Genomic DNA, 25,172 nt, shown 5'->3' with positions numbered 1-25,172 from the left:
AACGTTATGAGTTGCTTTTTGGACACTAAGTGTAATGAGCTATGCATGACCAGCTATGTGACCTTTTGGACTTATGGTAATAGTGTTAATAACTCACATCTGGGACTATGCATGCAAACCTAGAGCGCCTAAGGAGGTACATTAGGCTAGAGTATCTATGAACGAATAGTCGGGAATGACAACTCTTGCACCGCTTCCAAGAGCGATGAAATCAACGAAAAGATGCAAGATAGGGCGAACCCCTAACTTGTCTTGAAAAATAGAACTTTAAATGCGAACTACGACGTACTGTATTACGACCTTTACGTTTAAAAAGGAGAAAGAACGTCCAAAATTATGAGGGCCCACGTGTCACTCAAAACGAATACTAATACGATCTACCCCTATCAGGGAACACCCTAACGGTTTATTGATACGACGGCTAGTACTATATAATTCTCTATACATATTACTTCTATACGTTATTTTCTCTTTTCGCGTTTTTGAGAGCCCATTCTTTCGTACAGATGGCACGACAGCGCTACACCCATCGTAGGCCGCTCCGAGCTGGCGCGGATTCCGAGGCAGTGATTCGCTATTTCCGGTCCTACCGCCGCTGCCATGGGGATACGCTGGCAGAGTTCGTAGCACACTACGCGAAGTTATGGGACGAGGCCAACTGTCATGGGGTGAAGCCCTACGAGGGTATCATGAGGCTCGTCGGTTTGTTTCCCGAGGAGTGGCAGAGTTGGATGACGGCCACTGCCGAGTTGTACACGTCGCCCCCGCCTCCCACTTATGAGCCTATCGGAGATATGCCCGGTTTCCTGAGCGCGGTCTCAGCAGGGTGCTTCCACTTCGGTGATGGGCCCCCACCAGAGACGCAGGCGCCCGGGAGCGAGGGATTCCGCAGGTTGCCACCCTTGGCCCTCATGCGGGGTGCAGGCGGAGTATTCAAGGAGGGGCAGTCGTCTCGAGCTCCCGCCCGCGAGAGGGGCCGAGTAGAGGTTACGCCCAACTCGAGTGATGAGACCGGGTCTATGGGGAGCAGCGCGGCGAATGAGGATGATGACAAGAACTCAGAGGAGGAGGGCGTAGACGACGATGAGGTCAGTGAGGAGGACTCCGAGGGAGAGGACCCGGATGAGGAGCCCGAGGAGGTTTTGGAGTGGAGCGAGATGAGGGAGGATGGTCCCGCTGAGGAGGAGCCACAGTTTGGCGGCCTCGCTGACTTGGGGATGGAGTTCATTCCCCCACCACCGGCCGGACCACCACCAGAGATACCTCCACCTCCAGTGGAGCCCCACCCGGAGGTACTACAGCTGTTCCTCCACCCGGTGGATTTGGCTTCCTTCAATGAGCTGTACAACCGTACATGGCGGATGCGCAGGGAGTTGGCCGCCGGGACCGACATTCCCTTTGCACCAGTAGCAGCCCCAGGGCCACTAGAGCCTGTGGCAGTGCCGGAGCACCCCGAGGAGCCGGTGCCTCCGATGGAGACGTCCCATCAGGGGACTAGTCATGGCGACCCGATGTGGATCAGCAGCGACTCTGAGCAGGACTGATTGGGCAGGCCTCAGGCGTGTTTATCGTAGTAGCTTAGCATCATGTTTTCTCTTTCCATGTATCGAACCTTTTAGGAGTTTTCTTATTTTCCTTATTGCCCTCACATGTATCAGATTTTAAGTCCTCGCTAGAGGCAATTTTCTTTGATTATGACATGTGATGTTTCTTGGCTATGTTATTCGATATTTGTTATTTTTACTCCTTATGTTCAAAAGAAAATGGTGCATTTAATGAATCCAATGCATAAGATTATGACATTCGACGAGTATAAATCTATTTTTAACCCTGTCATCCTTAGATCAGAATGCCGCCAAGAAGACGAGCCGGACGCCCAAGAAGGAATGACGAGGTGCCACAAAATGTACCACGAGGAAATGGAGCGGGAAGAGGGATGACCCCACCACCTCCTCCGCCGCCTCCACCTCCACAGGAGCGGCGAGTGGAAGAACTCTTCCTAAGACAGAACCCTCCGGTTTTCAATGGTTTAGGGGACCCAGTTGTGGCTGAAAACTGGATACGCTCCATGGAACGTATCTTCAACTTCCTCCACTGCAACGATCAGGAACGCTTGACTTGTGTGACCTTCCAACTGACAGGATCAGCTGATTTCTGGTGGGAGGCACGAAAGAAAATTTTGACCCCGGAACAACTGGCTCAGATGACTTGGGATGAGTTCAAAACTGGAATGTATGACAAGTACATCCCGAAGAGTTACCGTAAGGCTAAGAAAGTGGAATTCTACAATCTGAAACAAGGGCGGATGTCCGTTACTGAGTATGACAGAATGTTCTGTGACATGTCTCGCTATGCGCCTGGCCAAGTCGATACTGATGAGAGGATGGCTGAGAAGTTTTGTGCCGGTCTGAGGCACGAAATAAGAATGGCCTTGGCAAGCCTTGGAGGGTTGTCGTACCCCGAATCACTGAGTCGAGCCTTGGACATCGAGGCAGCCATGCCCAAAGAGAAGTCAACTGTACTTGTTGCCACAGCACCACCTCAACAACAGCAAAACTTCCGAGAGAAAAGGAGGTGGGATGGAGATCGTGCTCCAAATGAAATTAAGAGACCGCAACTTGCTCTGAAGCCACCGCAGAATGGTGGAAGGCAAACTACTCCAAATCAGATGATGGAGTACCGACCTAGAGCCCCTCCCTGTGCTAAGTGCTCGAAGAATCATCATGGGGAGTGCAAGGCTGGGACTGATAGGTGCTTCTACTGTGGCAAGGGTGGACATTTCTCCAGAGAATGCCCGGATAGGAACGCTGGAGTCAGAGGGAGACAGAACTATCAAGGGCAGCGTCCACAACTGCGGGCACTTCAAGCTGAGCCGAAAGGAAAAGCGGCCCTACCCCAAGCTCCACAACACCAGCAGCAGCTACGACAGAGGTTTCCCACTCAGGCCAGAGCTTTTGCACTGAGACCGAGGCAGCCTAAGACAGAGCCAGGAAACCAGGAGCAGGGCAATCTGGCAGGTATGGGAACTCTCCTCAACATACCTATTGCCATTTTGTTTGATAATGGTGCATCACACTCGTTCATATCAGCACCTTGTGTGGATACCTTAGAACTGCCTACTGATGGAGTAAAACATAAGATGAGGGTGTCCTCACCCGTAGGAGGCCTTATAGACATCACACGAACTTGCTCAAACGTAGAATTCACTATGGGAAACCTTAAGTTAGTGGCTCACAATTTGCATGTGATGTTAATGTGGAGCGTCGACATCATTTTGGGAATGGATTGGCTATCTGCAAACTACGCTACCATTCTCTGTAAGGAAAGGCAGATCTCCCTGCAATACCCAGGGAAGGAACCCACAATTTTCCACGGAATCTCCATGAAGCGACGAAAGTCCATAATTTCTCCACTACAAGCAACCACTATGATAAGGAAAGGATACCCTGCATACCTCGTTTACCTGAATGGAGAAGAGAAAGAGGACCGTAAGATTGAAGATGTAGCAGTGGTACGAGAATTCCCAGATGTCTTCCCAGACGCACTACCTGGATTGCCGCCAGACAGGCAATTAGAATTCACAATTGATCTCGAACCAGGATCGGCCCCAGTATCGAAGGCACCATACAGAATGGCGCCTAAAGAGTTAGAAGAACTCAAAATACAGCTACAGGAATTATTAGACCTTGGTTTCATCCGACCCAGTGTGTCACCATGGGGCGCACCAGTGCTCTTCGTAAAGAAGAAGGACGGAACACTGAGAATGTGTATCGACTACCGAGAGTTGAACAAGCTGACGCTCAAGAACAAGTATCCTCTACCGAGGATTGATGACCTTTTTGACCAACTTCGAGGGGCCGGTGTATTCTCAAAAATGGACTTGAGATCAGGCTATCACCAACTGAAGGTCCGACATGACGATGTACCCAAGACGGCGTTCCGCACCAGATATGGCCATTACGAATTCACTATAATGCCTTTTGGGCTCACAAATGCCCCGGCAGTGTTCATGGACTTAATGAACCGCGTGTTCCACCCATACTTGGACAAGTTCGTCCTAGTCTTTATAGATGATGTACTCATCTACTCGAAGAACGAGAAGGAACACGAGGAACATCTGAGAACCACCTTAGAGACGTTGAGAGCCGAGAAACTCTATGCTAAGTTTAGCAAGTGTGAGTTCTGGCTCAACGAGGTGAATTTCCTTGGACATATAGTAACGGCAGAAGGGATCCGAGTGGACCCTACAAAGGTGGAAGCAGTACAACGTTGGCAGTCACCGACAACACCTAGTGAAATTCGAAGTTTCTTAGGTTTGGCTGGATATTATCGGAGGTTCATTGAAGGATTTTCTAAAATAGCCAGACCATTGACTCAGCAGCTCAAGAAAGGAGCTAAGGTCAATTGGACGCCGGAGTGCGAAGCGAGCTTCCAACTATTAAAAGAAAAGTTGACCACCGCACCAGTCCTAGCCGTGCCAGCACCAGAAGCAGGCTATGTAGTGTACACCGATGCTTCAAAAGTCGGACTTGGATGCGTATTGATGCAGAATGGCAAGGTGATCGCATACGCGTCACGCCAACTCAGGCCACACGAGCTAAATTACCCCACTCATGATCTGGAACTAGCAGCAGTAGTACATGCCCTGAAGATTTGGAGACATCACCTCTACGGAGTTCGATGTGAGATCTTCACGGACCACAAGAGCCTTAAGTACTTTTTCGAGCAGAAGGATTTAAATATGCGACAACGTAGATGGCTCGAATTAGTCAAGGATTATGACTGTGGTATAAATTACCACCCAGGCAAGGCGAATATAGTGGCAGATGCCTTGAGCAGGAAAACTACACCCCAAGTGGCCACCTTCCTTACACAACGTGAGGAACTCGTACGGGAATTCGCTAAAATGCGATTGGAGGTAGTGAGAGCACCAGAGACGGTGGAAAGTAGGATCGCCACTCTAGTGATTGAACCAGACTTAAGGGCCAGAATTGTTGAAGCTCAAAGGAGTGATGAAGCATTAGAGAAAATTCGACTTAAGGTGAGGACGGGAAAAGAGGTGAGTTACCGCGAAGAAGCGGATAACGCCCTCACTTTTGAAGGGAGATTATGCGTGCCCAATGATGAGGCTCTCAGAGATGAGATCATGAGCGAAGCGCATGAGACACCCTACACCGCCCACCCAGGAGGTACGAAAATGTATCAAGATATGAAGAAGCATTTGTGGTGGGATGGCATGAAGAGGAGCATAGCGTCGTTTGTAGAAAGGTGCCTAGCATGTCAACAAGTGAAGGCTCTACATCAACGACCCTATGGGAAATTGCAACCCCTGGAAATTCCCGAGTGGAAATGGGAGCACATTGCAATGGATTTCGTGACAGGATTGCCAAAGTCACAACGAAGGAATACTGCTATTTGGGTGATTATAGATCGCCTCACCAAGAGCGCCCACTTTGTACCAGTTCGTATCATTTACGGATCGGACAAGTTAGCTCAGATCTATGTGCAAGAGATCATACGGTTACATGGAATACCGGTGACGATCACATCAGACCGTGACCCAAAATTTACTTCTAGGTTTTGGATAAGCCTGCAGCAAGAGCTAGGCACCAGGTTGAATTTCAGTACGGCATTCCATCCACAGACTGATGGGTAGTCTGAGAGGACAATCCAAACCTTAGAAGATATGTTGAGGGCCGTAGTGCTCGACCGCGGAGGAAAATGGGAGCCAGTATTGCCACTTATAGAGTTTGCTTACAACAACAGTTATCAGGCAACCATAAGCATGGCCCCATATGAAGCACTGTATGGGAAGAAATGTAGATCACCACTTTATTGGGATGAGGTCGGTGAGAGAAAGACGCTTGGACCAGACTCTGTAGAGGAAATGATAGAGATCGTCCGCCAGATCCGGGAGAGAATCAAGGAAGCTCAAGATAGGCAAAAGTCTTACGCAGATGCTCGCCGAACCGATCTGTTCAAGGCGGGAGACAAAGTTTTTCTGAAGGTATCCCCGTCTAAAGGAATTACGAGATTTGGCGTCAAGGGCAAACTAAGACCACGTTTCATCGGACCCTACGAGATTCTAAAAGGAGTCGTTGGCGTACAGATTGGCACTCCCGTCGAGTTTCGGGAACGTGCACAATGTTTTTCACGTTTCTCAGTTGAGGAAATATGTGTTCGATCCAAAACACATAGTTCTTCAGGAGGAAATGGTTTTGGAACCAGACTTAAGCTATGAAGAGAAGCCAGAGGCAATCTTGGATAGGAAGGTCAAGGAATTGAGGAATAAATCTATTGTAACAGTGAAAGTTTTATGGAAGCATCATGGTCACGAGGAAGCTACGTGGGAATTGGAAGATCAGATGAAAGAAAAGTACCCAGAGCTCTTCGAGTAACTTAAGCGAAATTTCGGGACGAAATTTTCGTTAAGGAGGGTAGAATGTAATACCCGCATCTTTATTTTCTTTCCTTTCGTTTTGTTTTAGATCGAACTAAGGATGTGAAGTTCCCCGTTCATGAAGAATTAATGAAACTCGGGTTTTGCGGTGAAATTTAAAACTTTTTAGTTACAAGTAAAAGCTAAGTAATCAATTGAACTAAGCAATTGGAATTTACATTGTAAAATATCACGAATTTTCGAAAACAATTAACGAGCAACTAACGTTCAAATGCTTCAATACATAGAACAAAATTAACTATTGAACAACGAATATATATATATATATATATATATATATATATATATATATATATATATGTTACATGGAGCAAGTCCTCAAATAAAGGAGACAAGAAAAAGGAAAGGATAAAATGTGCATTGATCGAATAGAATCGGTCTCTCCTCCCGGGCCGATAGTCGCGGCCCGTTTTCCGGTCAGCCGTGGACCAAGGTATCAACTGTTCCAGACAGCCAGCAGCTTGGCAACCAAGCTTGTCTCGACCTGCAAGGTAGAAGTCAGTTCTTGTCTACTAAGGAACAAAAGAAAACAAAGAAAAAAAGAGGAGGGGACTCTTACCTTAGGGATGGAGACAACCTTCTTTAGTTATAGATGACCCAAAGAATCACCATAAGAGGAAAGTCAGCCCTGCAACACCCTTGGCACAACAGCCACCTGCTCACTGCACAATCAAACGATTCAAATTGCTAGCCAAGTACTAGGTGCCCATATAAAATGCCAAATTGCAGCCAAGAAGGAGGGGCAATGGGATCATTAAAGTGGGATTTTCTGCAGCATAACAACAAGTGATACAACAGCCCCATTTAATTCCCCATAGTACACCACAATTATCCTATAAATTTCCTCCACAACACATTCAACTTCCTTTCACACACACTTCAAAATCTCAGCATAAACCGAGAGTAGAGGGTGGAACAAGTGGAGAAAAGCATCAAAGACAGCCTCTCCTTCGATTTTCCAGAGGTAATACACCTCCATCTTCCTTCCCCAATAGCTTTACATATCATCATATAGAGGCACCACAACTTAGGAAGCACAATCAAAATAACACAAGCACACTCTGCCCTTGTTTAGAACATCATGCTAGCTCAAGGATGTAGAATTTGCTAGAGAAATCTCATAGCAGTAGTAGCCTTGAAGAGTTTTAACTCATAAATGGAACAAGAGCACAATAGGCTGCCCTCATGCTAAATTTCAGTAGCAAACTATAAACGTTTCAAAATCAACACTTTAGCCCAAAAATCAAGCTCATTCCAGTGAGCAAATTCTTATCTCAGAAATCACAACCTCAAATCACAACAATCAAACGTCTCCAACATAGCTACTGCCCAAATTCTTGAACAAAGTACTAATAAACAAAAGGGGTGAAAGGACTTAGCTTTTACGACTTGCACTTGGGTTGCCCGATCGGGACGGTAACGGAGGATTGCAAGGCGGCACTACTCGCTGAAACTGGAGGCGAGGGCAGCCGCGGGAACATCCACGGCGAGCCTAAGCTCCTGAGGTGAAGAGGGCAGCGGCGAATCGCCGGAGAAGACGAGGAAGGAGGCGGAGATGGGCTGAGCGGCGCCGAACAACGCGGCGGGCGGCAGCCCTGCTCGTCGGGCAGCCGAGGATGAGAGCGGCCGCGAAGCGGCGGTGACGGATGGCGGCGTTGGCGACGGGCGAGGCGGCGTTACCGCCGAGAGAGAAGAGGGAGGAGAGATTAGGGTTGGATGTGTTTTGATTTGGGGATGGTTGTTCTAAGAAGAGAGTGAGACCGAGGATGGTGAGGGAGAAGCATCAAGTCCCCGGCGGCGCAAGGGAGGCGCCGACCGGAGCAGCTAGCGGCGGAAGGCGAGGAGGCGCCGCCGAGCTCTCTCTCCGTTTAGGGTTTCGAATTAGGGAATTAGGAATGAGGGAGGGCCGATTGCTTTTGTGGAGTAATTGGGGCTTCTCCTTTGTTTTCTTTTTCCAATTGGGCCTCTCTTTACTTTTGTTTTGGGCCTCAATTTAATCAATAAGATGGGTTAGTGGTGCAAGTTTTAATTTGGGCCACTAACTAAATTAAAGAAGGAACCTAATTAAATCATGGGCTTTTCAATGTTATGGATTTAATAATTAATAGTCCGCTAATTAATCCCACGAGGATAAGTCTAATTTTTCCGGAAAGTAGCAAGAGTGCTCAAATGTTTAATTTTAAGAAATTTTGATACGCTAACGATGAATAGACCTCGAGTCTATTTTAGTACTTGAATAAAATATATAGGAGGTAACGCTCTTTCGTTAAACGAATAATTGGTAGACCTCCACACCTAACTAAATCGCAAGATTTATTTAGTGCTCAAGGACTTCTTATGAATTAGGAAAAAAAAAAAAAAGAATAAAATGATCACGCACTTAGGATGCATTCATGTCTAAGCTTAATGGATATCTCAAAATCTAATTAAGTATCTTTTTATTTCCTAAAGGGACGTCTTCGAACGTCATCTAAGACCAAGTTAAGGAAATTTCGGAAGGAGCTTTAGCTTTTGAGGTGGGCATTCTTTTAAAACGTGTTTTAGTATGAAAATGTGATTCTTTGCTCAAGTATGTTGTCATGCCATGTTTTGTTTTATGATTACCTATCTGCTTGGCTATGCCAATTCAAGTTAAATCGAATTCGGGTCCCAGTAGGGCCGCAAACCCTACTCGGACTAGTGTACACATAAGGGGACCGTGAGCTAACAAAAGGGGTTGGCCGGTCCAGTGACCGTCGTGGAATGTGGCCACATTCCCGGTTCACATCAGTTTCAGATATGGTATATCTATGTTATGTGATTGCGCAATCAAATCTTTACTCAAGGAAAAGTATTTTAGTGACTCGGGTCTTTTAAGTAAAACCCCGTGATCACTCAACTGTGGCATTGACAATTAAAAGATAAAACCATTTTTGGCAATGTGCCCACTGAGTATATCAAATACTCAGCCCTGCATGTTATTTTTCAAATGTGCAGGTTGAACGTGGACGAGCAGGCGAAGGTGTTGGGACAAGCATATTAAATAAGTAGTTAGGTAGCCCAAAGTAGCATGTCTTCATACGTGCTATTTTGTCTTGGACTCTTCCGCTGCAAAACCTAGAATTATGTACTAGCAAGCTCTGAACTTAGTCTTGATACTCTGAACACGTTTTGACTATGTACCCATATGCCTTTGATACTGTTGATTTAAGTGATTTCATCCTTTCTATGTTGTCCCTTGATTATTGAGAATTGTTTAGTCGCGAAATAGCCACGCTCACTAGCACTAGGGAGTTGTGGTCGTGACAAAGTGGTATCAGAGCACCGTTCTTTCGCTCTGGACCCAAGAACCTTCTTTCAAGCCTTAGTCTAGAATGATAGCACTATGCTAGAACATGACTTAAATGGAAAGTTAAAGGACCCAACACCTCGACTCGTCACGTTCAACCACAGCAAGGCAAAGGAGGTAAATACCTATATTTCTTGAAAAAGTTTCAAAAAAAAAAAAAAGTATAGTAATGTTTTAGTCATGCAAAAGCTGTGCAATCTCTTTGAAAAAGATGTGTTTTTCATGAAACGTTATGAGTTGCTTTTTGGACACTAAGTGTAATGAGCTATGCATGACCAGCTATGTGACCTTTTGGACTTATGGTAATAGTGTTAATAACTCACATCTGGGACTATGCATGCAAACCTAGAGCGCCTAAGGAGGTACATTAGGCTAGAGTATCTATGAACGAATAGTCGGGAATGACAACTCTTGCACCGCTTCCAAGAGCGATGAAATCAACGAAAAGATGCAAGATAGGGCGAACCCCTAACTTGTCTTGAAAAATAGAACTTTAAATGCGAACTACGACGTACTGTATTACGACCTTTACGTTTAAAAAGGAGAAAGAACGTCCAAAATTATGAGGGCCCACGTGTCACTCAAAACGAATACTAATATGATCTACCCCTATCAGGGAACACCCTAACGGTTTATTGATACGACGGCTAGTACTATATAATTCTCTATACATATTACTTCTATACGTTATTTTCTCTTTTCGCGTTTTTGAGAGCCCATTCTTTCGTACAGATGGCACGACAGCGCTACACCCATCGTAGGCCGCTCCGAGCTGGCGCGGATTCCGAGGCAGTGATTCGCTATTTCCGGTCCTACCGCCGCTGCCATGGGGATACGCTGGCAGAGTTCGTAGCACACTACGCGAAGTTATGGGACGAGGCCAACTGTCATGGGGTGAAGCCCTACGAGGGTATCATGAGGCTCGTCGGTTTGTTTCCCGAGGAGTGGCAGAGTTGGATGACGGCCACTGCCGAGTTGTACACGTCGCCCCCGCCTCCCACTTATGAGCCTATCGGGGATATGCCCGGTTTCCTGAGCGCGGTCTCAGCAGGGTGCTTCCACTTCGGTGATGGGCCCCCACCAGAGACGCAGGCGCCCGGGAGCGAGGGATTCCGCAGGTTGCCACCCTTGGCCCTCATGCGGGGTGCAGGCGGAGTATTCAAGGAGGGGCAGTCGTCTCGAGCTCCCGCCCGCGAGAGGGGCCGAGTAGAGGTTACGCCCAACTCGAGTGATGAGACCGGGTCTATGGGGAGCAGCGCGGCGAATGAGGATGATGACAAGAACTCAGAGGAGGAGGGCGTAGACGACGATGAGGTCAGTGAGGAGGACTCCGAGGGAGAGGACCCGGATGAGGAGCCCGAGGAGGTTTTGGAGTGGAGCGAGATGAGGGAGGATGGTCCCGCTGAGGAGGAGCCACAGTTTGGCGGCCTCGCTGACTTGGGGATGGAGTTCATGTTAGAGTTTGTATACTAGAAATCACGTTTCGAGTGATTGAATACTGTAAAACTCTTATTTTATTTTCCAATGAATAAAACAGATTATTTTTGTCATAATGTTGTTATGTTTTACATTTAATGGATGTTAATGCATGTTTAAATGTATAAGTTAACTTAACAAAGTCTAAGTCTTTGTTTTAGTAGACCGGTTGTGGGCGTCGTCCACTTTAAGGTAATACGGTCAGTTCTAAACAAAGAAAAATATGAATTTCACAACCTAGATGGAATTAGACTACCCATCGAGAAAGGTTGCAATGTCAGTCCGTATATTTCTAAGCCTTACTGAAATAAGATGACATTGGTGTGGTATAGCACTGAACGGATCTAACAGCAAGACTTGCCTTGGGCTATCTACTGAAAGGCGAGGTCTTGATAAATATTTATTTCTTAATCAATGTAGGTTAGCATTGAGCATACGGTATTGATTATGCATTGCTTTGACTTATCAAATGGTGCGGGTTTTTCGTAGCCCAATTATCCTGATATATTGGGCAGTGGTGATCGATATCTAGCGGTGCTAGGATTGCTATTATATTGAATCGTGCACGAGGTGAGTCTCGTTTGATAATGTCCTCAAGAGGAGCGCGAAACTAAGTTTTATTATTCGGAACCTAGCTAGTTGGAGTATGATTACTCTATGAATAATAAATGAGTGTTTCATGCTAAGTCCACTCTTGGAATTAATAAGAAGTTAATTAATTAAGTCAATAGCAGACATTAATTAATTAATGGACATATTAATCTTAAGCACGGGAAATGAAAGATAAACGGAAACCCGGATTACTTATAATTTCGGATTTGGATGGGGAGAGTTCAATATTACTTCTGTAGTGGCTGCTCGTAATATTCCAATTATAACTTATATTAAATTGTGGGTTCAATTTAATTAGTAAAAAGTAAATTGGATGAGCCCATATCCAAAGCCTTCCATAGATCCCTGTCTGGGCCCAAAAGGAACTTAATATAAATAGGAGAATAAAGGAGACAGAAAATACACAATATCTCATATTGCAATTTTCGAAAATTTCGATCTCTCCCAGCTGTAGGAGATTTCGAATTTGAGTCCTATTCCAAAAAGGATTTCTTCTGTCTTCTTTATTTAAGTCCTAGTATTCTAGTAAGATCAGCCCACACTGATATTAGAGTACAGTTCGGGAACCAGAGAGAAGATTTGTGGTCTAGTACTTAAAGCTACACGTGGAGAAGTCGCTAGCCATCTTCAATTCTTTGGAGAATTAATTAGGTATTATTCTACTCCGTAGAAAAGCATGTTTTAGGTTTTCAATATTCTTAAAGCATGATTAATTCAAGTTATGAGCATGATACATGTGATAATTACGCGAATAGATTTTGTCTAAATAATCTGCTAAATAGATCTGATTATTATGTGATTTATTTACATGCTCTTCCGCTGCGTGCACCTACAATTGGTATCAGAGCCAGTCTTTGGCTCTGATTATTTGGATTTAAATTTCGCGAAATTCATGTATGCATGTCTTGATTGATTACGAAGCATGTTCTTGTGTTTTTATTTTTTATGTTTATGCATGTTGAACTCAAGAACATTCGAATCATAGAACTTGAATTATTCGAACGAACTAGATGTGCGATTCGTCGGCGCTTGCGCCGGGACGAATTGCGCTATGATCGATCGAAGAGGGTTGCCAATCGAGTGGGAGCCGAGGGCGACGGGCATGGGGCGACGCGCCGGCGAGCAAGGGCTCGCGCGCGCCACCGGCCAAGCCCGCCAAACCCTAGCCGGCCCCGATCAAACGCGATGCGACGCGACAGGAGCCGAGGACGTGCGATCACGCGGCGACGCGCATGCGAGCAGGGGCTCGCGCGCGCCGCCGATCGAGACCGCGAGCCCAGGCGGCACCAGACGCGTCGGACGGAGGAAGCCTGGCACGGTGGCTCGTCCGAGAACCACCGAGGCGCCGGTCTTCTTCGCAAAACCCTAACCCTAACCCTAATACCGAAACCCTAGCCGACCCAGCCCTAGCGAGGCGCAACCGAGAGCAGCCGCCGGCTGCTGGTGCGCGCGAGCTCGTCGGGCAGTGGGAGATCGCCGGGAGGTCGTGGCTCTGGCTGCGCCTTCTGGCTCGACGACGACGGAGGGTGAAATCTCGGCGGTTGTCCGCCGGGAGGAAGAAGGGAGAAGGAAGAGCGCGCCGTAAGGCGCGGGTTTTCCGGCGGTCGTCGGGGGGCGAACACGCCGTCCCGGCGAGAATCTCCGGGGATATCTTCGTATCTTCGTTGTGTAGATTCGTGCCAACCTCGAATCTCTAGAAATTGACGAAAGATTATTTTAATGATTATTTAATTGTTTAATTAATAGATATCATTAAAAATAATATTATTTAATGAAATAAAACATTTTGGGAAGATTTCCCTAGATTTTAGGAATATTTGGATTATTTTCTATATCTATGAATATTTTATATCCTAGATGATATAGATAAGAATAATTTAATAGTTTCCTAATTATAATATATATCTAGAATCTATTATAAGATATGATATATATAAGAATACATTAAATAATATAATTGATATTCTTCCTAATCTTGAACTTGGAAATTATATGAATTTGATTTTTCATGTCTAATTAAGATTATAAATAATGTATTTTATTTTAGATATATCTTATAGTAAGACATGAATGAGAATTAAATTCTAGATTAATAGTTTCTATATTAAGATATTAAAGATTATAAAAGATTTAATTATCCAGTAAATTAAATACCAACAGAATTTAATTAGTCTTAATCTGCCTTAAGGCTAAAGGATAATTAATTAAAACCATAACCCAAATTTCTAAGCGATAATTATGAACTAATGGTTTATATATGGTCTCCATCGGTTGGACTGCCAAATTTTGTGAAGCTGATTTTCTAATATTATCGCCACCTACAGAGTAGGGACAATAATCCTACGAAAACAGTAAGTTCATAAGGGCGGACTTCTCAAATAATGAATAGAGTGAACTAGAAAGTGATTCCTAATATTATCGCCACCTACAGAGTAGGGACAATAATCCTAAGGAATTGCGAGTTTCAGGGTTCAATCGGAATTTATGAGATAGCTTGATTTTGTTATCAACACATGAACATTGTTATGGGAGTGTGTTGTAGAAATAAAATACTGTAATGCTAAACCAGGTGGTCGTGCTTAGGAAGCATTTGACATGTCAACCTCCAGAGGAGGAAGCTATTGATATGTCGGTGTTGTGACCAGTAAATTGTCGAAATTTTAATGCGTATTAACCTCCTGAGGAGGATACAATTTATTAATTTTGCTGTTGTAAGATTTTGAAAAGTTTTATGGTTAATCTACTCAATTTCCTTACATAAGTTTATGACAAATAGTAAAATCTTCTGTTTGAAGTGCAATAAAATTCGTCAAGATGTCTTTTAATCCTCTTTCTGCCATTCTCAAAGAAAACAAACTCGAAGGCCAAAATTACATCGAATGGAAACAAAACTTGGATATCGTTCTCACAGCAGAAGAGTACAAGTTCGTACTCACTACTCCACGCCCAGCTGTCCCGGCTGCTAGTGCCAGCCAAGCATTGCGAGATGCGCATAGACGGTGGCATAAGGCGAATGAGATGGCTAAGTGCTACATGTTGGCTTCTATGTCATCAGTACTCAAGCATCAGCATTCTGCCATGGAAACTGCCGCCGAGATCATGACAAATCTCGCAAATCTTTTTGGTACTCAGAATCGAACGGCTAAGTCTCAAGCCTTTCGGAGTATCATGACGAAGTCTATGAAGGAAGGCTCGTCTGTGAGGCAACACGTCCTCGAGATGATGAGTCACCTCAACCAGATTGAGGTATTGGGAGGGACGATCGATCCCGAGTCCCAGGTTACTATAATCCTTCAGAGTCTTCCCCCTAGCTTCCAGCAGTTCAAGCTCAACTTTGAGATGAACAAACGGAATTATACTTTAGCAGAGTTGCTGACTGAACTTCAGTCGGCGGAGGACCTTATGGTTCAAGCTAAAGTAGCTATGATGAGTATCGCGCCTAATTCCTCTGGCTCTAAGGCTAGAAGAGGAAAGAAAAAGGCACCGAACCAAGTAGCAGTCAACAATGCTAAGGGAAAGAAGAAACAGCGGGGTGACAAGAAGCAAACTGGAAAATGCTTCAAGTGTGGAGAGAAAGGTCATTGGAAGCCAGATTGTCCTAAAAAGGGCAAGGCTACAGGTATGCACCATGCTCTAGTAGTCGAGTCATGTTTGGCTTTGACATCTACTCATACTTGGGTTATTGATACTGGAGCAACTGATCATATATGTTTTGATCCTGACTTGATGCAGGTGACAAGACGGCTACATGATCGTGAGATAGAGGTCCAGCTGGGCGACGCTACGAAAGTGGCGGCCGTTGCAGTGGGAGACGTTTATTTACGTTTTTCTAGTGATAGATTTTTGATTTTGAAGAATGTTTTGTTGATACCCTCTTTTAGAAGAAATTTAATTTCAGTTTCTAAATTGTCTTATGATGGATATTCGATTTCTTTTAATGACAATTGCGTTATTAAGAAAGATGGTTCTTATATCTGTCGCGGTATCATGGAAAACAATCTGTACACGATCACTTCTACACAATTTAATCAACGTAAATCAGAACTCAATGCTACATCGAAAATTTCTAAGAAAAGAAAAGAACCTTCAACTTCAATGAATGAAACGTACTTATGGCACCTTAGACTTGGTCATGCCAACGAAAGAAGGATTCATGCGATGGTTGATCAAGATCTTATTAAAGGTCTTGAGAAGGAACCGTTTTCGAAGTGTGAGTCCTGTCTCGAAGGCAAGATGACTAAGAGATCTTTTAGATCAAAGGGGAATAGGGCCAAAGAAGTACTTGAGCTCATTCATACTGATGTGTGTGGACCAATGTCAACCGAGGCAAGGGGCGGTTTTCGATATTTCGTCACCTTTACAGATGACTACTCGAAAATCGGATACATCTATTTGATGCGCTACAAGTCTGAAACTTTTGACAAGTTCAAGGAGTTTAAGGCTAAAGTAGAGACGCAACATGGTAAGAGTATCAAATGCCTGCGATCTGATCGCGGAGGCGAATACCTAAGTGCCGAGTTTTTGGACTATTTATCGGTAGCTGGGATTGAATCCCAAACGACTGCGCCGGGCACACCCCAGCAGAATGGCGTGGCTGAAAGAAGGAATAGGACCTTATTAAATATGGTCAGATCGATGATGAGTTATGCACGGTTACCTGTTTCGTTTTGGGGTCATGCTTTGCTTTCTGCAAACTATCTCTTAGACGTCTTACCTTCTAAATCTGTTCCTACTACCCCATATGAGTTGTGGAATGGGCGTAAGCCCAATCTAGAACATCTCAGAGTATGGGGGTGTCCGGCTCATGTATTGGAAAAGGATCCAACTAAGCTGGAATCTAGGACTGAGGTTTGCGTGTTTATAGGATACCCTAGAGGAACGAAAGCTTATGAATTCTATAGTCTCAGAGATCAGAAAGTGATTGTGAGCACTCATGCCACATTCTTAGAGGAAGACTATGTAATGAATCATAAGTCCAGCAGTGAGATTGCTCTAGAAGAGCTAACTCAAGTTTCAACTTCCATTAACCAAGAACAATTACCAAGTGTAACAACAATTCCAGAAACTTCAACTAATACTCCAGATATTGTAGTGCCGCGCCGCAGTGGGAGGGTCTCTCATGAGCCCGATAGATACATTGGTTTGGGTGAGTGTATGGATCACTCCTCGGACAGCAATGTACTGGATCCCTGGAATTTTGCAGAGGCGCAGGCTGATGTCGATCATTGCGAATGGGTGAAAGCAATGGATTCGGAACTACAATCTATGTTAGACAAAGACGTCTACGATTTGTCTGTCCTACCCGAAGGCTGTACTGCCATTGGGAGCAAGTGGATATACAAACGTAAACGTGGACCCGATGGACGAGTTAAAGTCTTCAAGGCAAGACTAGTGGCTAAGGGGTATACCCAAAAGGAAGGTATCGATTACGATGAGACCTTCTCCCCAGTGGCCATGCTCAAATCGATCCGTATACTTTTGTCTATAGCAGCTTACATGGATTGGGAAGTATGGCAGATGGACGTTAAGACTGCGTTTCTAAACGGGAGTCTTGAGGAGACCATCTACATGGAACAACCCGAAGGCTATGTAGTGAAGGGCAAGGAACACATGGTTTGGAAGCTTAAGAAGGCCATTTATGGTCTCAAGCAAGCATCTAGATCATGGAACCAGTGTTTCGATCAAACTGTTCAAAAGTTTGGATTCGAAAAATGCCCTAATGAAAGCTGCGTGTATAAGAAGGTTGAAAAAGGAAATGTTGTGTTCTTAGTTTTGTATGTAGATGACATTCTTCTAATTGGAAACAATAAAAAGATGTTGTCATCAGTGCGAACTTGGTTGTCCAGCCAGTTCGAGATGAAAGATATGGGTGATGCGGGACACATTCTCGGTATCAAGGTTCTTAGGAACCGAGGTAAGAAAATGTTGTGCTTATCCCAAGAATCTTACATCGAAACGGTACTTAGACGCTTTAGCATGCAAGATGCCAAGAAAGGTTTCCTACCTTTTAGACATGGCATCCAGTTGTCTCAAGAGATGTGTCCTAAGACAGCATCTGAGATAGCAGAGATGAGAAGAATACCATATGCCTCGGCAGTTGGTAGTCTCATGTATGCTATGCTTTGTACTAGACCCGATATCTGCTTTGCTGTTGGCATGGTAGCAAGATATCAATCAAATCCCGGCCAAGGACATTGGACTGCCGTAAAGAACATACTCAAGTACCTTAATCGGACTAAGGACTATGTTCTAGTTTACAATGCAGCCGAGCTCTGTCCTTTAGGATATACAGATTCAGACTTTCAGGCTGATCTGGATTCGAGAAAATCAACTTCCGGATATGTGTTTACCTTAGGAGGTGGAGCTATAGTTTGGAAGAGTGTAAAGCAGAAATGCATTGCAGACTCTACCATGGAAGCCGAGTATGTAGCCGCTTCGGAGGCTGCAAAGGAGGCTGTATGGCTTAAGAACTTCCTTCTGGACTTAGGTGTGGTTACGAATATGCCCAAGCGCATCACCGTTTATTGTGATAACTCTGGTGCTGTGGCAAATTCGAGGGAACCACGGGCTCATAAGGCGAGCAAGCACATAGAGAGGAAGTATCATATCATTCGAGATATAGTGCAGAGAGGAGACATACAAGTGGTCAAGATTGAGTCAGAAAACAACCTGGCAGATCCTTTCACGAAGGCGTTAGCGGTAAAGCCGTATGAAAGCCATGTTGAAGGAATGGGAGTTCGACTAATTCAAGACCTCAATCCGCTTTCAGTATAAGTGGGAGATTTAGACGTTAGCACATTTTGTATACTCGAAAGTGTTTTGAGTATAAGTGGGAGATTGTTAGAGTTTGTATACTAGAAATCACGTTTCGAGTGATTGAATACTGTAAAACTCTTATTTTATTTTCCAATGAATAAAACAGATTATTTTTGTCATAATGTTGTTATGTTTTACATTTAATGGATGTTAATGCATGTTTAAATGTATAAGTTAACTTAACAAAGTCTAAGTCTTTGTTTTAGTAGACCGGTTGTGGGCGTCGTCCACTTTAAGGTAATACGGTCAGTTCTAAACAAAGAAAAATATGAATTTCACAACCTAGATGGAATTAGACTACCCATCGAGAAAGGTTGCAATGTCAGTCCGTATATTTCTAAGCCTTACTGAAATAAGATGACATTGGTGTGGTATAGCACTGAACGGATCTAACAGCAAGACTTGCCTTGGGCTATCTACTGAAAGGCGAGGTCTTGATAAATATTTATTTCTTAATCAATGTAGGTTAGCATTGAGCATACGGTATTGATTATGCATTGCTTTGACTTATCAAATGGTGCGGGTTTTTCGTAGCCCAATTATCCTGATATATTGGGCAGTGGTGATCGATATCTAGCGGTGCTAGGATTGCTATTATATTGAATCGTGCACGAGGTGAGTCTCGTTTGATAATGTCCTCAAGAGGAGCGCGAAACTAAGTTTTATTATTCGGAACCTAGCTAGTTGGAGTATGATTACTCTATGAATAATAAATGAGTGTTTCATGCTAAGTCCACTCTTGGAATTAATAAGAAGTTAATTAATTAAGTCAATAGCAGACATTAATTAATTAATGGACATATTAATCTTAAGCACGGGAAATGAAAGATAAACGGAAACCCGGATTACTTATAATTTCGGATTTGGATGGGGAGAGTTCAATATTACTTCTGTAGTGGCTGCTCGTAATATTCCAATTATAACTTATATTAAATTGTGGGTTCAATTTAATTAGTAAAAAGTAAATTGGATGAGCCCATATCCAAAGCCTTCCATAGATCCCTGTCTGGGCCCAAAAGGAACTTAATATAAATAGGAGAATAAAGGAGACAGAAAATACACAATATCTCATATTGCAATTTTCGAAAATTTCGATCTCTCCCAGCTGTAGGAGATTTCGAATTTGAGTCCTATTCCAAAAAGGATTTCTTCTGTCTTCTTTATTTAAGTCCTAGTATTCTAGTAAGATCAGCCCACACTGATATTAGAGTACAGTTCGGGAACCAGAGAGAAGATTTGTGGTCTAGTACTTAAAGCTACACGTGGAGAAGTCGCTAGCCATCTTCAATTCTTTGGAGAATTAATTAGGTATTATTCTACTCCGTAGAAAAGCATGTTTTAGGTTTTCAATATTCTTAAAGCATGATTAATTCAAGTTATGAGCATGATACATGTGATAATTACGCGAATAGATTTTGTCTAAATAATCTGCTAAATAGATCTGATTATTATGTGATTTATTTACATGCTCTTCCGCTGCGTGCACCTACAGTTCATTCCCCCACCACCGGCCGGACCACCACCAGAGATACCTCCACCTCCAGTGGAGCCCCACCCGGAGGTACTACAGCTGTTCCTCCACCCGGTGGATTTGGCTTCCTTCAATGAGCTGTACAACCGTACATGGCGGATGCGCAGGGAGTTGGCCGCCGGGACCGACATTCCCTTTGCACCAGTAGCAGCCCCAGGGCCACTAGAGCCTGTGGCAGTGCCGGAGCACCCCGAGGAGCCGGTGCCTCCGATGGAGACGTCCCATCAGGGGACTAGTCATGGCGACCCGATGTGGATCAGCAGCGACTCTGAGCAGGACTGATTGGGCAGGCCTCAGGCGTGTTTATCGTAGTAGCTTAGCATCATGTTTTCTCTTTCCATGTATCGAACCTTTTAGGAGTTTTCTTATTTTCCTTATTGCCCTCACATGTATCAGATTTTAAGTCCTCGCTAGAGGCAATTTTCTTTGATTATGACATGTGATGTTTCTTGGCTATGTTATTCGATATTTGTTATTTTTACTCCTTATGTTCAAAAGAAAATGGTGCATTTAATGAATCCAATGCATAAGATTATGACATTCGACGAGTATAAATCTATTTTTAACCCTGTCATCCTTAGATCAGAATGCCGCCAAGAAGACGAGCCGGACGCCCAAGAAGGAATGACGAGGTGCCACAAAATGTACCACGAGGAAATGGAGCGGGAAGAGGGATGACCCCACCACCTCCTCCGCCGCCTCCACCTCCACAGGAGCGGCGAGTGGAAGAACTCTTCCTAAGACAGAACCCTCCGGTTTTCAATGGTTTAGGGGACCCAGTTGTGGCTGAAAACTGGATACGCTCCATGGAACATATCTTCAACTTCCTCCACTGCAACGATCAGGAACGCTTGACTTGTGTGACCTTCCAACTGACAGGATCAGCTGATTTCTGGTGGGAGGCACGAAAGAAAATTTTGACCCCGGAACAACTGGCTCAGATGACTTGGGATGAGTTCAAAACTGGAATGTATGACAAGTACATCCCGAAGAGTTACCGTAAGGCTAAGAAAGTGGAATTCTACAATCTGAAACAAGGGCGGATGTCCGTTACTGAGTATGACAGAATGTTCTGTGACATGTCTCGCTATGCGCCTGGCCAAGTCGATACTGATGAGAGGATGGCTGAGAAGTTTTGTGCCGGTCTGAGGCACGAAATAAGAATGGCCTTGGCAAGCCTTGGAGGGTTGTCGTACCCCGAATCACTGAGTCGAGCCTTGGACATCGAGGCAGCCATGCCCAAAGAGAAGTCAACTGTACTTGTTGCCACAGCACCACCTCAACAACAGCAAAACTTCCGAGAGAAAAGGAGGTGGGATGGAGATCGTGCTCCAAATGAAATTAAGAGACCGCAACTTGCTCTGAAGCCACCGCAGAATGGTGGAAGGCAAACTACTCCAAATCAGATGATGGAGTACCGACCTAGAGCCCCTCCCTGTGCTAAGTGCTCGAAGAATCATCATGGGGAGTGCAAGGCTGGGACTGATAGGTGCTTCTACTGTGGCAAGGGTGGACATTTCTCCAGAGAATGCCCGGATAGGAACGCTGGAGTCAGAGGGAGACAGAACTATCAAGGGCAGCGTCCACAACTGCGGGCACTTCAAGCTGAGCCGAAAGGAAAAGCGGCCCTACCCCAAGCTCCACAACACCAGCAGCAGCTACGACAGAGGTTTCCCACTCAGGCCAGAGCTTTTGCACTGAGACCGAGGCAGCCTAAGACAGAGCCAGGAAACCAGGAGCAGGGCAATCTGGCAGGTATGGGAACTCTCCTCAACATACCTATTGCCATTTTGTTTGATAATGGTGCATCACACTCGTTCATATCAGCACCTTGTGTGGATACCTTAGAACTGCCTACTGATGGAGTAAAACATAAGATGAGGGTGTCCTCACCCGTAGGAGGCCTTATAGACATCACACGAACTTGCTCAAACGTAGAATTCACTATGGGAAACCTTAAGTTAGTGGCTCACAATTTGCATGTGATGTTAATGTGGAGCGTCGACATCATTTTGGGAATGGATTGGCTATCTGCAAACTACGCTACCATTCTCTGTAAGGAAAGGCAGATCTCCCTGCAATACCCAGGGAAGGAACCCACAATTTTCCACGGAATCTCCATGAAGCGACGAAAGTCCATAATTTCTCCACTACAAGCAACCACTATGATAAGGAAAGGATACCCTGCATACCTCGTTTACCTGAATGGAGAAGAGAAAGAGGACCGTAAGATTGAAGATGTAGCAGTGGTACGAGAATTCCCAGATGTCTTCCCAGACGCACTACCTGGATTGCCGCCAGACAGGCAATTAGAATTCACAATTGATCTCGAACCAGGATCGGCCCCAGTATCGAAGGCACCATACAGAATGGCGCCTAAAGAGTTAGAAGAACTCAAAATACAGCTACAGGAATTATTAGACCTTGGTTTCATCCGACCCAGTGTGTCACCATGGGGCGCACCAGTGCTCTTCGTAAAGAAGAAGGACGGAACACTGAGAATGTGTATCGACTACCGAGAGTTGAACAAGCTGACGCTCAAGAACAAGTATCCTCTACCGAGGATTGATGACCTTTTTGACCAACTTCGAGGGGCCGGTGTATTCTCAAAAATGGACTTGAGATCAGGCTATCACCAACTGAAGGTCCGACATGACGATGTACCCAAGACGGCGTTCCGCACCAGATATGGCCATTACGAATTCACTATAATGCCTTTTGGGCTCACAAATGCCCCGGCAGTGTTCATGGACTTAATGAACCGCGTGTTCCACCCATACTTGGACAAGTTCGTCCTAGTCTTTATAGATGATGTACTCATCTACTCGAAGAACGAGAAGGAACACGAGGAACATCTGAGAACCACCTTAGAGACGTTGAGAGCCGAGAAACTCTATGCTAAGTTTAGCAAGTGTGAGTTCTGGCTCAACGAGGTGAATTTCCTTGGACATATAGTAACGGCAGAAGGGATCCGAGTGGACCCTACAAAGGTGGAAGCAGTACAACGTTGGCAGTCACCGACAACACCTAGTGAAATTCGAAGTTTCTTAGGTTTGGCTGGATATTATCGGAGGTTCATTGAAGGATTTTCTAAAATAGCCAGACCATTGACTCAGCAGCTCAAGAAAGGAGCTAAGGTCAATTGGACGCCGGAGTGCGAAGCGAGCTTCCAACTATTAAAAGAAAAGTTGACCACCGCACCAGTCCTAGCCGTGCCAGCACCAGAAGCAGGCTATGTAGTGTACACCGATGCTTCAAAAGTCGGACTTGGATGCGTATTGATGCAGAATGGCAAGGTGATCGCATACGCGTCACGCCAACTCAGGCCACACGAGCTAAATTACCCCACTCATGATCTGGAACTAGCAGCAGTAGTACATGCCCTGAAGATTTGGAGACATCACCTCTACGGAGTTCGATGTGAGATCTTCACGGACCACAAGAGCCTTAAGTACTTTTTCGAGCAGAAGGATTTAAATATGCGACAACGTAGATGGCTCGAATTAGTCAAGGATTATGACTGTGGTATAAATTACCACCCAGGCAAGGCGAATATAGTGGCAGATGCCTTGAGCAGGAAAACTACACCCCAAGTGGCCACCTTCCTTACACAACGTGAGGAACTCGTACGGGAATTCGCTAAAATGCGATTGGAGGTAGTGAGAGCACCAGAGACGGTGGAAAGTAGGATCGCCACTCTAGTGATTGAACCAGACTTAAGGGCCAGAATTGTTGAAGCTCAAAGGAGTGATGAAGCATTAGAGAAAATTCGACTTAAGGTGAGGACGGGAAAAGAGGTGAGTTACCGCGAAGAAGCGGATAACGCCCTCACTTTTGAAGGGAGATTATGCGTGCCCAATGATGAGGCTCTCAGAGATGAGATCATGAGCGAAGCGCATGAGACACCCTACACCGCCCACCCAGGAGGTACGAAAATGTATCAAGATATGAAGAAGCATTTGTGGTGGGATGGCATGAAGAGGAGCATAGCGTCGTTTGTAGAAAGGTGCCTAGCATGTCAACAAGTGAAGGCTCTACATCAACGACCCTATGGGAAATTGCAACCCCTGGAAATTCCCGAGTGGAAATGGGAGCACATTGCAATGGATTTCGTGACAGGATTGCCAAAGTCACAACGAAGGAATACTGCTATTTGGGTGATTATAGATCGCCTCACCAAGAGCGCCCACTTTGTACCAGTTCGTATCATTTACGGATCGGACAAGTTAGCTCAGATCTATGTGCAAGAGATCATACGGTTACATGGAATACCGGTGACGATCACATCAGACCGTGACCCAAAATTTACTTCTAGGTTTTGGATAAGCCTGCAGCAAGAGCTAGGCACCAGGTTGAATTTCAGTACGGCATTCCATCCACAGACTGATGGGTAGTCTGAGAGGACAATCCAAACCTTAGAAGATATGTTGAGGGCCGTAGTGCTCGACCGCGGAGGAAAATGGGAGCCAGTATTGCCACTTATAGAGTTTGCTTACAACAACAGTTATCAGGCAACCATAAACATGGCCCCATATGAAGCACTGTATGGGAAGAAATGTAGATCACCACTTTATTGGGATGAGGTCGGTGAGAGAAAGACGCTTGGACCAGACTCTGTAGAGGAAATGATAGAGATCGTCCGCCAGATCCGGGAGAGAATCAAGGAAGCTCAAGATAGGCAAAAGTCTTACGCAGATGCTCGCCGAACCGATCTGTTCAAGGCGGGAGACAAAGTTTTTCTGAAGGTATCCCCGTCTAAAGGAATTACGAGATTTGGCGTCAAGGGCAAACTAAGACCACGTTTCATCGGACCCTACGAGATTCTAAAAGGAGTCGTTGGCGTACAGATTGGCACTCCCGTCGAGTTTCGGGAACGTGCACAATGTTTTTCACGTTTCTCAGTTGAGGAAATATGTGTTCGATCCAAAACACATAGTTCTTCAGGAGGA

General features: G+C 45.0%; 2 protein-coding genes across 2 annotated transcripts; both read left to right on the top strand.

Moving 5' to 3' along the window:
* The first annotated feature begins 1,936 nt into the window (after positions 1-1,936).
* On the top strand, positions 1,937-5,799 carry LOC148934034 (uncharacterized). Its single transcript, XM_089062145.1, has 2 exons — positions 1,937-3,127; positions 5,767-5,799. Exons 1-2 carry the CDS (start codon positions 1,937-1,939, stop codon positions 5,797-5,799), a joined length of 1,224 nt encoding a protein of 407 aa, XP_088918271.1.
* A 15,098-nt stretch (positions 5,800-20,897) lies between these two features.
* LOC148934033 (uncharacterized) lies at positions 20,898-22,282 on the top strand. The gene is made up of 2 exons (XM_089062144.1): positions 20,898-22,088; positions 22,223-22,282. The coding sequence occupies exons 1-2, from the start codon at positions 20,898-20,900 to the stop codon at positions 22,280-22,282; spliced, it is 1,251 nt and encodes a 416-aa protein (XP_088918270.1).
* Positions 22,283-25,172: the final 2,890 nt, after the last annotated feature.

Source organism: Salvia hispanica, chromosome 1 (genome assembly GCF_029641045.1).
Source record: "Salvia hispanica isolate PSC_SH4W2 chromosome 1, Shi_PSC_v1, whole genome shotgun sequence".
NCBI classification, from domain to species: domain Eukaryota; kingdom Viridiplantae; phylum Streptophyta; class Magnoliopsida; order Lamiales; family Lamiaceae; genus Salvia; species Salvia hispanica.
This window is presented reverse-complemented; position numbering and strand designations above follow the sequence as displayed.